This window comes from Ruditapes philippinarum, unplaced genomic scaffold (genome assembly GCF_026571515.1).
Source record: "Ruditapes philippinarum isolate M1 unplaced genomic scaffold, ASM2657151v2 ctg918_1_1_1_1, whole genome shotgun sequence".
NCBI classification, from domain to species: domain Eukaryota; kingdom Metazoa; phylum Mollusca; class Bivalvia; order Venerida; family Veneridae; genus Ruditapes; species Ruditapes philippinarum.
This window is the reverse complement of record NW_026863899.1, coordinates 27026-42606: the sequence shown is the minus strand read 5'-3', so window position 1 is coordinate 42606 and position 15581 is coordinate 27026. Positions and strand designations below refer to the sequence as shown.

The window sequence follows — 15581 nt, the reverse complement described above, 5'->3', positions numbered from 1 at the left end:
CAAGAATATCTTTTCATACATACAACAATCTTCTGCCGCTCTTCCTTTAGCTGCTCGAACATCAGCTGGACACTGGTTGCCCATTCTTGCACCACCCTAGCGTGTCTGATAGCTGCCTCACTGCAGTTCAAAACTCCTAAAATAAAAACAGCAAACGTAAGCTTGACAAAAATCTAAAAATGCATTGTTGAAAGTTATGCTGACTCTAGGATACTATTTCATAATCTAATTATTACTATAACTATTCTTTATTCTATTCTGTTCTATTCTATCATTTTATTCTATTTTATTTTATTTTATTCTATTCTATTCCATTCCATTCCATTGCATTGCATTCCAGTCCAGTCCAGTTCAGTCCAGTCCCCTCTAGTCTTCTTTTCTATTCTAGTCTAGTCTGTTCTAATATAATCTATTCTAGTCTAGTCTAGTCTTCTATCCTATCCTATCCTCTCCTGACCTCTCCTCTCCGCACTAAATCATGTCACATATAGTTTACTACATCATTCATGTATAACCTTAAAGATAAAATATATACCCCGGGATATATATGTTCTATGTTCAAGAAAAATATCAAACTTGTTAGTAAAACTATGCCATCAAACTATCAACCTACCATTTAAATCTTCAGCAAAGTTTCTGATTTTATGCTGAAATTCCACAAATAAGTCTAAAACAAGTCCCCGTGAAAAGTTCATTCCGCTTTTCTCCGGCTCAGTGGCAGCTGTGGCTCCCTCAGTGTCATCAGTATCTGCTCCATCCTCTTCCACGCCATCGGCAGCTTTTTCTATTGGTTGTTTCGGTTGTGATAAACCACACTCGACAGCAGTTGTTAACCTCTCCAGGACGTTTTCGAGTTCGTTGTGTCTTTGTTCTAGCATAGAAATACGCTGAAAAGAGAGAAATGATTATGGCTATGCATTAGTGTAACTGGAAAGAAATTATTTAGTAATTGTAAATTGTGTAATTGTGTTTCGTATTCCAATCATCTGACAGGCATGTATGTATACTATGCAGTCTGGTGCCTGAATAGAAACAAATATATTTTAAGACATTAAAGTCTATAAACGTGGATATTTCAGAAACATGTACTTTGTGCATTGTATGCAAATTGTTGAAATTGACGTCACAATAACATGTATGCTGCTAATGCTATTGGTTGTTTAGGTTTACGTTGTATTAAACGGTACCGTCAGGCGAATCCGTTTCAGACATACTGTAGCATTTGTGTTTAAAGAGTCGACGATTTTGAAAGATATTATAAATATGATGGTAACTAGCAAATTATTAAATTATTTCAGCTAACACAACCATTTTTATGAATTTTAACCTTGAAGCAATTATTTCAATGTTGTGATAACTGGTTATTATCAAACAAATCGGTATAGTTATAATTGTTTGCGTGGTATTAAAATGTTTGTTTGAAAAACGAAATTCAGAGCCATTAGGAAAGCTTTACAGTTACCTGAATGTATTCTTCCTCAATACATGCAACTCTTTCATCTCCGGCGGATTCTATGTAATCGGTGTCGTCATCATAATTCTCGCTCGTGACGTCCTCCGGGGTAGATACTACAGGAGACTTTACGGTTGATTTTTCTGGTTCGGCTGAATTAACCTACCAAATTATAAATTAATAACTCTTTAAAACGTCTATACGCTACATGATGGCAACGGAACATGCAACCTGAGCAGAGGCAGCAGTCCAGTGTTAAATCCAGCATTCGTGCAACATGTGTTCGATCTTCACACTGAAAAGTATCTAAAATAACTGAACTAAAAGACTTTAAATGAAGGTATGCTCAAGAACCAGTTCTCACTTCTAAAACAGAAAGAGAGAACCTCTGTACTCTTCGCACTTTCCTAAAATAATTTATAATATAACTTGAAATTAAAAATAAGTCTTCAGGAGCAAAGTGCCCGTATGTATTTCAGGCAGAGATTATTAGTATGTATTTCTGGCAGAGATTTTAAGTATGTATTTCAGGTAGAGATTTTAAGTATGTATTTCAGGCTGAGATTATAAGTATTATTTCAGGCAGAGATTATAAGTATGTATTTCAGGCAGAGATTATAAGTAACTATGTATTTCAGGCAGAGATTATAAGTATATATTTCAGGCAGAGATTATAAGTATGTATTTCAGAGTGAGGCAGATATTATAAGTTTTATTTCAGGCAGAGATTATAAGTATGCATTTCAGGCAGAGATTATAAGTATGTATTTCAAGCAGAGATTATAAGTATGTATTTCAAGCAGAGATTATAAGTATGTATTTCAGGCAGAGATTATAAGTATGTATTTCAGGCTGAGATTATAAGTATATATTTCAGGCAAAGATTATAAGTATTAATTTCAGGTAGAGAGTATAAGTATGTATTTCAGGCAGAGATTATAAGTATGTATTTCAGACAGAGATTATAAGTATGTATTTCAGAGTGAGGCAGATATTATAAGTTTTTTTTCAGGCAGAGATTATAAGTATGCATTTCAGGCAGAGAATATAAGTATGTATTTCAAGCAGAGATTATAAGTATGTATTTCAGGCAGAGATTATAAGTATGTATTTCAAGCAGAGATTATAAGTATGTATTTCAGGCAGGGATTATAAGTATGTATTTCAGGCTGAGATTATAAGTATATATTTCAGGCAAAGATTATAAGTATTAATTTCAGGTAGAGAGTATAAGTATGTATTTCAGGCAGAGATTATAAGTATGTATTTCAGACAGAGATTATAAGTATGTATTTCAGGCAGAGATTATATGTATGTATTTCAGGCAGAGATTATAAGTATGTATTTCAGGCAAAGAATATAAGTATGAATTTCAGGTAGAGATTATAAGTATGTATTTCAGGCAGAGATTATAAGTTTGTATTGACTATTTCAGGCAAAGATTATAAGTATGAATTTCAGGTAGAGATTATAAGTATGTATTTCAGGCAGAGATTATAAGTATGAATTTCAGGCAGAGATTATAAGTATGTATTTCAGGCAGAGATTATAAGTAAATGTAACACACACTGACTGATGCTCTTGATCGTGCTCAAATCGGACTCAATTTGAACCAAACTATAGGTTCTTTAATCTTTACCCAGTGGTCTTGAAGTATTTTGTAAGTAGGCACGGGTCATTTGAATTGTGAAAATTAGCGCCATAATGATATTATTTTTAAATATATTATCATATAGAATACTTTTAAAAGTTTAGCTATAATTAACAAAAATATGTTGAAAAAATTAAATGTCTAAAACTCTTGTTATTAATGTCCTCATGTTTCTCATGGGTTTTTTTAATGCCTTGACAATTTTGTCAGTAACTTCAGATTTTGACAATAATTTGTAAACATGGAAAAAGATATCTTTGGGCTTTGTGATTGAATTGGGACTTATTTCAACCATAAAACTTTCTGTAAAAACACACCATATTTCTTCATTTGACCCTGATCAATTACATTGCGCCTTTTTCATTCCTATTTCTTGAAGTCTTGTTCAACATGCATTTGATTATGGAATAATTGTTGTCAAATTTTGTGAAATTTTAAAAATCTGTCGAGCAAGAAACAATATTTAGTTACAAATGAGTGGTAGAAACATTACAAACTTAACTGTACAATACATGTACATGCAAATTCATAAAGATATTTTTGCAATTTGCATATCAAACTTTCATTCTGGAGAATGACTGAAGCTACTGGTTTTTAGGGACCATTAAGCCGACAGTTTTTCGTACATTTTCATAGTTCCGATTTCAAAACTGTAAAGCTAGAATACTGAGAGAAAAAAAAAACGGTGTTAACAGATGAATTAGAGTCAGTGATTTTCCTACTTATATAACAGACTCGAAAAAAGGCCTCTTCCCAATTGAAACTTTCTTTAAAATCATGCAGTTTTCCCAAAAATCTGAACTTAAACCACCTTTTTTACTTCCCAAATCAGCAATTTTAGTGATGATTTTTCCCAAAATCAAGAGGCTAAGGCCTCTTCCCAATAAAGTAAGAAAAATCACTGCAGAGTCTTAATTAAAATGCATTTCAGCGTGTGAAACTGCGAGTATATTTAGAACTAAATATATATGTATCATTTTTTTATTTTTTGTAGGAATTAAAAAGCATATACACGGTGCATATCCAAATCGGTACCCTCTTTGCGAAATCTGCTCAAACGGTACCCTCTTTGAACATGCACAGGTCATTCTCTGCTAAAAACAAACTAGCGATGGATAACAATAGTCAATCCAGTAAAATTTCATTGTAATAAAAAAAGGAGGTATGACACCGTCACACGTAGAAAAGATGTAAACCACGGAACACTATAATGTTTTTATTTATGTGCTGATTTGTCATGTGCCCGATTTTCATGTACTACAGCTTCACACTAAGCTACAAAAAATAGACATGTCTTGCCTTGCTCATCACCTCGACATATAATTCGGGCTGAAATGAACCTGTGGCTTGATTATATATGCATCATACATATTTAATATGTTCATATACATATCATCTTCGGATAAATGGCAGTATATTGTCAAAAAAATGAAAAATTCATAAAAACACCCTTCTTTCGGTTTTGCAGCGGCACGGGCTACCTCTCTTCATTTGAATTTTTATATCACACGTACACTCTCATTTTTTAACACATAGGTACCCTCAAAGCGCGACATATGCTTTTATGTGCGTTAATCGTTAAGTATATAATATTATGTAATATTTCTTACTTTTATGTACTTATTACATACTTAACGATTAACGCACATAAAAGCATATGTCGCGCTTTGAGGGTACCTATGTGTTAAAAAATGAGAGGGTACCTGTGATATAAAAATTCAAATGAAGAGAGGTATCCCATGCCGCTGCAAAACCGAAAGTAGGGTGTTTTTATAAAAAAAAATCATTTATTTTTGACAATATACTGCCATTTGTCCGAAGATGATATGTATATGAACATATTAAATATGTATGATGCATATATAATCAAGCCACAGGTTCATTTCAGCCCGAAAAATATGTCGAGGTGATGGGCGAGGCAAGACATGTCGATTTTTTGTAGCTTATTGTAAAGTTGCAGTACATGAAAAACGGGCACATGACAAATCAGCACATACATAAAACATTATAGTGTTCCGTGGTATACATCTTTTCTACGTGTCATACTTCCTTTCCTTATTACAATGAAATTTTACTGGATTGTTATCCATCGCTGGTTTGTTTTTAGCAGAGAATGACCTGTGCATGTTCAAAGAGGGTACCGTTTGAGCAGATTTCGCAAAGAGGGTACCGATATGGATATGCACCGTGATATACCAAATATTAAAACATGTTTCAAATGAAAAATACTGCAGTGTACATGGTTTTGAAAGGTAAGAGGGTTGTAGAGTGGGTGAGGGGGAGGGCCCGGGGGGGGAATGACCAATCAACCGTGAACGTGCCAAACACCTATGGTCTGACGGGGCATAGTATATAGAGTCAGTGTACCCAGTCTCGAACAGGACCCGGTTTCGCACCCTTTCCCGATTTTCGCTTTTGTTTTGGTCAATAATCAAGTGATTTCGCTAATTGGGAACGCTGAAAACCTTAAGCTAATAGCCGTTCTGTCGTAATATAAAAACGGCAACGCTGAAGACCTTAATCTACTAACTGTAGCCCTCAGGTTTTTTCCAGGATTTTGGGAACATGACCCTTACCCAACGAATTGGGAACTTCAGCGATTTTTTTTTGTTAAAATTTTGGGAAGAAATGCATGAATTAAATTTTTTGCAAAGAATAAATGAATGCAAAGAATCAATGTCTAGGATGGCATCCTCAAACATTTAAAACCATAACAGTGAAGAGGCCCTTATAAGGCTTATTTTCAAAGATTTTAGAATTTGTTATTCAATATTTTTATTTTCTAATTTTCAATTGGGATTTTTTTCCTGTAGATTGGGAAAATAATATACTATTTCCAATTGGGAATATCACCTACTATCGGCTATAAAATAGCTTAAAAAATCCCTGGCCCTTATCGATTCGTGCTGGTAAATTAGTGCAAATTATGAAATATATCCTAAATATATAGAGCTCTACCAACCTGTTCACATGTAAAGTGTTCAATGTTCCGGGTATCTTCGGGCATACGCTTGTCTTTCACATTTTCCTCACACTCAGCATTTACATTGTCACTGGGGCCGTTTTGAAGAGTGATCGGAATTCCGAGATCTGTCGCATTGTTTGAAAACTGCTGCTTTGTAGGATCTGAATCTAATTCTTGCAACATTTCACCGTCTTCAAGATTATTAGCATTTCCATTTAAAGCATCAAAAGCATCTAAAGTAACAGGAACTTCGCTTTCTGCATCTGTTCCAGAATTCTTTACAATTTTATTGTTTTCAAATTCTGACATTGTTGCAGACGCCATGACAGTTCTACGTCACTATCATGTGCGCAAGTTATGACGTCACATTTACAACTACGTTCCATAACAATGTTCCCCGGTTTTTTTTTTTTAATTTTGAAAATAGATCGACATGAGACTTTTTTGAGTTTACCTCCCCATGCCCGTAGATAAAAAAAGAATCCGCATATAATGGGATGCCCTCTGCTTCATTTCTCAGAAACGATCTGGCGCAATTTTAGCTCTTCTTTTCCCCAGAAAATTTCAAATTTTTAATAGAGTCTAAAATACTTGATAGTATTTTCTACTTGATAATTATTTGAACTATGAGCCACATTGTAGATCTATATCATTAAAAAGCTAATTTTGACTTGCCAATAAAACCGTTTAATATTTTACATAATTTTATTAAAGGTCCGACTCTCTGTATATTATTCATCGGGCTGTTTTGGCCTTTAGTTATTTAAAAAATGACTCCTCTGTAAGTAGCTATAAAAATTTATAAGTTTAACGACAATGCATAAATGAAAAGTGAATTCCAGTTTGCCTTCAATAGCAACCGCTTACACGAATGTGTCTTCTGGAATTTTAAGAAATAAAATTCATTGAAAAACGGACCGCCGTCTTACACTGCACCAATCGGAACGTCTCGGCTATTAGTCATAATGACCTCGGGGAAAAAATTCGAAAAGTTTATGCCTCAGAAATTCTCTGAATTTTATTTTCCGAAAGCTCATTAGAGTTATTTTTGATGACGGGTTATTTATCTCAAACAGTTACTCACTGGCCAATTATATACCTGAGGCATCTTTTTCTTCTGTTGCTTTTTGGCAATAAGTTGAGTATTTTGTATGGAAGTCAAAAGACTATTTGTTTTACATTTTGGCAATTTGCTACTTTAGTGACCAATAATTTCACATTCAGTACTACTTAATTCGTTTAATATGCATCTAACACGCTCTGAAACCATTACCTTATCATTATAAAACTAATATTTGCCCTTTTACAATATATAGGAACTATTTTTTCCTTCTGATGCATATAATGTGCCTTAAATTGTAAGTGAGCCGGGCCTTATTTTTAATAGTTATAGTGACCCGGGTACCAAAAGTTATAGGATGAAAAGATTTTAATTTTATGTATTCATCCACAAGATATCCACAAATACCATGAAAGAATTCGAGTGACACTTGGAGAGTGTTAATAAAGTCATAGGAAAGTCTTTGACTTGTTTGATTTTGTACTTATTACAAGAAAACGCATCGTAATAAAAGAAACAGATTTTAGACAAGACAAACTATATACAAATTTTCGTAAAAAATGAAGACTGATTAAAACATACATGATCATGATGATGATGATGATGACGATGATAATAATGATGATGATAAATTTATTATCTGCACAATTTCTGCAATAGCGCCGCTTATTGTTTTTGTTTTTTTATTTTTTCATTACACATATCTCGCAGAACCATCCGAATCGTTCACATCTTCTCACCGTAAACTCGCGAAACATTGTTATATAAGACCCAAAAGTGTCGTCTGCAAAGTTGCAGTAATTGTGTCATTCATTCTTCTTTCTGCTGTTGTTTACATATCTCTCAGAAAGAAACGAATCATTTACAATGACATTTTATTTGCTTCAACTCGCGAAACACATATGACACAAATTTGTCGTCTACAAAATTGCCGCACGGTAATAGACGGGTAATTTATTGTCATTCACTATTCTATTTTGTATCGGTAACTTACCATTCAGGTACGACAGAATCCTTACGTTTGTGTCCTCAGACATCGTTTAGATTCGTGTACATATTTCCTATTTATGCTTTGTGTCCTGCGAGGAACAGGCTCGATTACTTCTGCAACAAATTATGTCACCTCGTCTGAGCTGAGATCTAGGAAAGTGTTGTTGATGATGATGTTGATGAACTTATTATTGGTTAGAGGCAAGTGGTTCAAAGTCAATGACCACCACCACCAGGGCACAAGGAAGGTGTATGGTTCATCTCTTTAAGAGTGTTAAATATTTCATCTTTTACTTAAAGTGTAGTGATGCAGTGAAATAAATAAATACATGTAAATAAATAAATAAATAAATAATTAAATAAATAAATAAAGGAGGGAAGGAAGGAACGAACGAACGAACAAAGGAACGAAAAAAGGAATGAACGAACAAAGGAACGAACAAACAAACGAACGAACAAACGAACGAATAAAGAACGAACGAACAAACGAACGAACGAACAAAAGAAAGAACCAACGTAGACAGGAAGGAAGGAAGGAAGGAACGAACGAACAAAGGAAGGAAGGGACGAACCAATTAGATTCATTCATTCATTCATTCATTCATTCATTCATTCATTCATTTATTTATTTATTTATGAACAATGAGACTTAAATGTGAGAATCTCTTATATAAAGCATGTACGTATATTTAGTATATAAAAGCCAACATTTGAAAGGCAATGGATAGTTTTGTCGAAGTGTTTAGTATAATTATAAACACTCCTGCCGCCTCGTGGCACACATGGTTCAAGTGAAACATGCACTTTAGCAAGATTATTAACTATAATTACTAAAATCAGCCAAATAAAATTTTACGCGCAATGTAATTTATTTTACTATCGTCCTCGGAAATCGATAAAATATTATTACCTGGTGAATAATTCATCAAAGCACGCTCAATCGATCATCGTATCCCTTTTAACTAAAGCATTTCATAAATATCTTTCAATCATCAATTATTCATAATACTTGCTTAACAGACAGACGTTTCGTACATGTTTAACTATAATTATTTCAGTATGTCGGGGAGACGAAAATGGGAGGCTAAAATTTATGAGATTTCTTCTTATTAGATTATCATTTTTTGTTTAAAATTCCGGTCATTTCTCGTAGATCCTTCTCAAAAACACTCAACCACCTCTTAATTAATTATATACATACGAGATTGCCAGAAAAATATAATAATGAATATATGTATAGTAAAGTTAAGAATGTGAAATAAATTCCATAACTCATGAGGGATTTTGGTGATCTCGGTTTAACCACAAATCTATGCACGAAATCGTATATATTTAGTGTTCAGTTGTTATGTTGTCGAAACTTTTAAGCCTAACAAATCCTTCATGAAAAGGTTCTAATTTATAACATTTCTTGTATTTTCCGTCTATTTCATTTCACATTATCAGTATATTGCACTGACCCCCTGCCCCCCTGATCCCTCCTTTCCTGCCTCCCATTTTTTCGTAACAACGACAAGAAAAAAAAATAACAAAAAACTAACTAAATCGAGTGTCGTTAGTAATATAATATATCCTATCATATGTTACATATCCCGTGAAATGAACACTTTTAATGAATAATATAATTATGTCGACATGCGTTATGCGGAAATATGGCACCAATGTTTTTTAATTACTGTATTTTTTACAATTTATTTATTTCATAAATTTATTTTGTAGAAAAAAACGTCTTTAAAAATCGCATAAGATATTATTAAAGCTGAAAAATGATTTACATATTTTACAAAATAAGTAGTATTTTCAAATATTATATTTTAATTTCTTATTCAAACATGAAACCTTTTATTCTGATAGAACAAAGCAGAACAGAACAGAACAATATCTGTTCCTAGACGTATTCCCATTTAATACTTTAGTTCAGAAGACCAGAAATAGACCCGGACAGAGAGTGAGTTAACTGGAAAATAATTCAACAGCAATTAATTATTCTTTTAATTGTATAAACATGTAAGTACATACATGTAAATCGTATTCGTTTGAAGTTATAAAGTATCATTAAATTTTCTAAAACCTATATACAATGAATAAATAATAAATGAAACTCTGAACATGCGTAATAAACACCTTTACAGTCGAACCCCAATCGGAACATCCTCGGCTATTATCTTCCTTATCCGAAAACTGACGGAAAGGGCCGAACAGTTGCGATTGAGTTGGACGCGTCTCATAAGACATGTATGAGAAAATGGTTGAAAGAAATCGGGGACTTTTTAATCGTTTTTTAACAAGTGACATGCAATTTAGTCCAAATAGTTCAATTTTTTCCAATTATGGTCTAAACTCGTGAATGAATGCTCATACTAAATTAATTAAATAAAGACGCTTGGATTTTGGTTTAAGGAAGGCTTTACCGTAGCTACACATGTATATTCTGAAAACATTAATCATTTTGATAACACTACTTAAATAAATTGTCTTTTGACAACTGTAAAAAATCGGTAAAGTTCGTATTTTTCCGTTCATATAGTATTTCCATAGTTGTTGGTGTTCTAATCCATGTCACATCGGCGCTTATTTGATTTGAATAAGTCACGGACTTTGGCGGAATATAACGTATTTTCACGAGTTCATAATAAATTTATTACCTTGAAAAATGAACTAAAAGTAAAGGCGTTTTGCAGACGACATGCTAAATAAACGATGAGGTAGATAAACGGATTTTGTGTTGCAACGATACGTTTGTGGTTACAGTATATAAATAATTCAACGTAAAACATAATGGAGACATCTTCATATTCCGAGAAATTCACACGTATAGTACTAGTTTGTCAATACATGTACACAAGAATATATCACTCGCAACAAAACTGGGGCCCGTATTTTCAACGATCGTACGATTTTGGAAATCTCAGCCTACGATTTTGATCTAAGAAATCGTAGGATTTTCATAGACGTACTATTCTTACACCTGCTCAATAACCCGTACTCTCTAGAAAGGAGATAAGGCGCAAATAAATGTCAAACTGCACAAAGACGTCTGCTAGTTCTTAGCATAATCATTTATCATTATTTATGTATTGAATAGAAATTATAAGCATTACATAAATTTCATAACGGCGTTTGCGTTAAGTTATCATCACCATCATCATCATCATCATCATCATCATCATCAAAAACAGCAAAAAGAAAAAGAAAAGAGGAATAAGAACAACAGTAACAAAATTAGATGAAAATTTAAAATATTTTAAGTCACATGAAATACATTTTTTACAATTTTTGTATGTCATACATTTTACTTAAACATTTGAGTTAATGGCTATCTTACTATCATCAGCAATATTCAATTGTCTTCTAAATAAATAATAATAAATAAATCATAAAAATGAAGAATATTTTTCATAATAATCATAATTATCACCATAATTATCAATTTCGATCAGCCAAAACTTTTTCTATTATAATTAGATTTATTTTTCTGTTGTCATTTGTTGTATCATAAAGTACCTATCTATACAGTACAATAAGAAAGTTCACGTAGCGACTGCCTCACAGAGGAAATTATGGTGTTTCGAAAGGTATATATATAAAAAAGTATCGCGCGGAGAACAAATTTAATGAAGAAAAAAGAAAATAAAATAAAAATGAATAAAATGAATTTAGACGCTTTTGTGACTCTTTTTTTCTCATTTTCACATTTAACTGTGTGCGTCATAGCCAGTGTGAAATGTCTCAGTTGTTCGCAAGCATAGTTAATTCTCTTGCTCATTTATTATTTATATACCCGACTAGAACGAGTATTCGGATAAGGCCTACCACATTAATAATTCACATGCAATCGGCTAACTCTCAAATTATTTTCACTTATTCTGGTGATTACAAATGGAGGCTTACAAATAATTTATTTGTTGACAGTGCGATGGTAAATAATTTATTAAAACCAGCCCGAGATCTATATATATCTTTGTCTGCGAAGTTTTGTCGTCACTTTTCAAGTCTATACGTTCGAGTAACATTTTCTCTTAATAACCATCGACGGTTCAAGAAGGCGCGTAGGAATATGATATTTTTATGTAAAGAATTATATTAAGATAATTACAAGTGTGAATTTGCACATTAAGCGGAGGATAGTTCAGATTCAGTATATATCGTATGGAAACTATGAATTCTAACGCCGTCACTGTGAAAGTTGAGCCTCCAGACGACTTTGGCGCGGGAACTAGTGACAAAGTGTCGTCTGCTACACTTCAAAATGGAACTGCTGAGAAAAAAGATTTATCGTTTGGTAAGACAGGCAAAATGAATACTTCAGGAAATGATTCGAGGAATTTCACTTGTCTGTTGTGCGATATCGTTTGTGATAGCCGAGACGACCTCAGGAAACATTTAAAGAATGCTCATGCTTCGAAAAATTATTCAACCATGAATAGCACTATGTACTTGAATAAGATTTCGTCAGAAGCCACTGCTAGGGCATTTTCCGGCTATGTCAATTATCGCTACACGTGCCCAATTTGTGGAGCAAAGTTCAAAAGTTTTCGGACATACTTGACTCATAACATGTCGCATCGGGGTACCAGTGGACTTCAACCTTTTGACGAGGCTAGAATGGCCGCCCTTTTCGGAACCGGGAAACAATATATGCAAGATTACCTCGAGGCAGAGGAAGGGTATGCGGGGACTTTCTCGTGTAATGAATGTAAAACCGTGTTTGTACAAAGAGATGGGTACGCAATGCATATGATGATGCGGGCGATGAATGGAACTTGTAGAACGGCTGTTACCATGTACGAAAATAGTCCGGTATCAACCAGCGAGGAAACATCGCAAAAGCCGGTTTCAAATGGGACGGATGTGCAAACTACGCAGTCTGGAGAAATAGTCCCGACCTCAACGGAGCAGACAAATCAGCGCTGTCTTGAAGATGTAACTGCTAAAATAGATCAAGATGAATATTTAAAATCTGTCTTGGACAAAGTGTGCGCCTCTGACGCGCAGAAACTAGATGCTTCAAATTATACAATTGACGATAGGAAAATGTGCTCGTTTTGCAGAGAAACCTTTGTGGACCAAGATTCATTAGCCATGCATGTGATGTCAGACCACGCGAATGAAATGTCTTCAACAACGTTGAGAAATAACAATTCTACAAGAGGTGCAAATCACGATGATTATCTAGCGTGGATGGCTGTAGCAACAAAACCAATGATGATGAATTGTGTATGTAAGTACTGCAATGAAACTTTTATGTCACGCGACAGTTTAGCTTTACACGTGCTTACGCATGCGCATCTAGAGGAAAGAATGGTAGGCCACTCGCGAAATTCTGCCAAGCGGAAGTCGGAAGGTCTAGATAATGGATTGTCTTTACTACAACCACCAAAACTGCTTAAATACAATGAAGAATTCGAGACTAACGACCACAACGGTTCTACGCCACCAAAAGTAGTGCAAGTAAACGGCATTGTGGACTCTAACCTATACTGTGAAGAATGTGACATAAAATTTTACGCTTTGTCCGAATATAAATGGCACAAGGAACGTCACAACAATGGCGATATAACAAACTATGACCGACCCTTATGTTTAAGTAAAAAGACTGAAAGGAAATATTTACCAAACAATATTGAGTCGGCCGGCATAAGTTTCACAGACAACAATAAAAGAAGAAGAAATAGTTTTTCTTCGACGGATACATCAAAAGTTTGTACCCAAGCTACCGATAAACTTCCACAGCGTCCTGTCTCGGTCGGTGACTGCTCCAGACACACATTGAAAGTACTAAGTAAATCGCATAGCGAACATTTACACACTGGCAATGGCGAAAACTCTTCGACACTTGACGGGAAATCCGTACTTAATACTATAAATTCACTTAGCTCAAGCGAACAGCGCATTATTTACTCCGTTTTCGGGAATGATTTAGGATTAAAACTCGAAAATACTGACTATCTGTCTGAAAACTCAAGGTCAAGGTCGTGTACACCGCCTGTTGATCTGTCGTCTGCTAAACCGAAAAGTCCGGCAAAAGACGCGCGTTCTCATAAGACGCATGGAAGTGATCCAAATGTATCCGAATTAACCAAAACTGCGGACCCGGATGAGAATATTACTGTTAAACTTGGGGATCCGAATAAACCAATGTGCAAGTACTGTGAAATATTATTCTTTAACAAAGCGATTTATTATCTACACATGGGACTACATAATGTGAATAATCCATGGCAATGCAACATATGTGGTAAAATATGCAATGATGCAGTAGATTTTGCCGCTCATGTGATCCATATGTAATTTTTTTAAATTTCTTTTTGGCAATTCGGGCGAGTAGGCGCCAGTTGGGTGTACTTTGTTATGAAACTTGTATTTAACATCTTAAACAGCATGGTGCCACCGACTTTAGATAAACATATAATTTGTGTAATGTTTCATTTTCTAAAGTTTTTTAATCATGAACAATTCTAATTGTGGAATCAAAGGCTAATTCTTTTTCCTGAAAAAGACATACATGTATAGAGTATACTAACTGGCATCTTGTCGCCCGATAATATCATAATTAAACTAAGTTTGTTTTTATATCTAATTGATCAATTTTAAACCATTTCCAGTATGTTAAATTTTCCGCATTTTTATCGGTATATTAGCTGTGTTTTATTGCAATAAAAATGCAGATATGCATTGAATAATAAATATTTCAAATTTAACGTATCCACTATAGAATGATTTATTTTTGACTCCGCTAAGGTGGACATGCTTAAAAAGTCATTATATTATCATGAGTTCGTAAAAGATCGGTAAAAGTCGTTAGTTTCAGTGCTATGGCTAGACTATGCCACAGCAATTTTGGCAGCCTGCCGCTTTCTAAATACAATTTGGTTACGGAAATTGACGAAGATGGCCGTAATGACACGAGCTATAATGAATTTATAAATTTACAATATAACTTATCCCTTCAAGTGTAAGGTTAAAAAATAATATTTAATACTTTTTACTTACAATATAACATGTTAAAAACGGCCTCTTCTCTTCAGCAGAACAACTATTTTATTTATTTTATATACATATGACCTTCATTTACACATTTTAATTAGATGTAGGGCATTCAAGTGGTACCTGTGCCAAAGTGACAGCTTAATTCATTTGTAATAAAATTAAATCAACTTGAGTCAAACTTACTATCAATAATTCGATTACAAGACCGACCGATTTTATAATCTGATATTTCATAGATGTCTGTCTTTGCGAAGGGCGACCATAGTTAAAAAGCCCTAAAGCGCACAATTTGTTGGGCTATGTCAAACTAGGAACCATTCTATGGCTACGAAAACGTGACAAAATCTGTCACTTTCCTTGTCATTTAAGTAAAAAAAGCACCCATTGAAATGAATAAAATACGGAAACAATCGGAACATATTAGCTATTATCAACAATTCTTATCCGAATTTTGACGGAAAGGACCGAGAAG

The 15581-nt window shown here is 34.0% G+C and overlaps 2 protein-coding genes across 3 annotated transcripts in view; one reads left to right on the top strand and one right to left on the bottom strand.

The window, feature by feature from the left end:
* The window catches only part of LOC132723736 (uncharacterized), a 28314-nt gene extending 21894 nt beyond the window's left edge, over positions 1-6420 (bottom strand). The window contains exons 1-4 of one of the 2 annotated variants that reach the window (XM_060708501.1): positions 6067-6420; positions 1463-1615; positions 614-887; positions 24-136 (exon numbers count right to left, since the gene is read on the bottom strand). In XM_060708501.1, the coding sequence (XP_060564484.1) occupies positions 24-136; positions 614-887; positions 1463-1615; positions 6067-6393 (867 nt within the window). In that variant the 5' untranslated portion in view covers positions 6394-6420. The remainder of the gene's footprint in view (positions 1-23; positions 137-613; positions 888-1462; positions 1616-6066) is intronic. The other variant, XM_060708503.1, reaches the window with a different exon arrangement.
* Positions 6421-11802: 5382 nt separating this feature from the next.
* LOC132723735 (zinc finger protein ztf-16-like) lies at positions 11803-14798 on the top strand. The gene has a single exon (XM_060708500.1). The coding sequence runs from the start codon at positions 12269-12271 to the stop codon at positions 14408-14410; it is 2142 nt and encodes a 713-aa protein (XP_060564483.1). The 5' UTR covers positions 11803-12268; the 3' UTR covers positions 14411-14798.
* Positions 14799-15581: the final 783 nt, after the last annotated feature.

What these genes read in the sequence shown, in the direction of transcription:
- LOC132723735 (XM_060708500.1), top strand. Translation starts at nt 12,269, where the DNA reads ATGGAAACTATGAATTCTAACGCCGTCACTGTGAAAGTTGAGCCTCCA.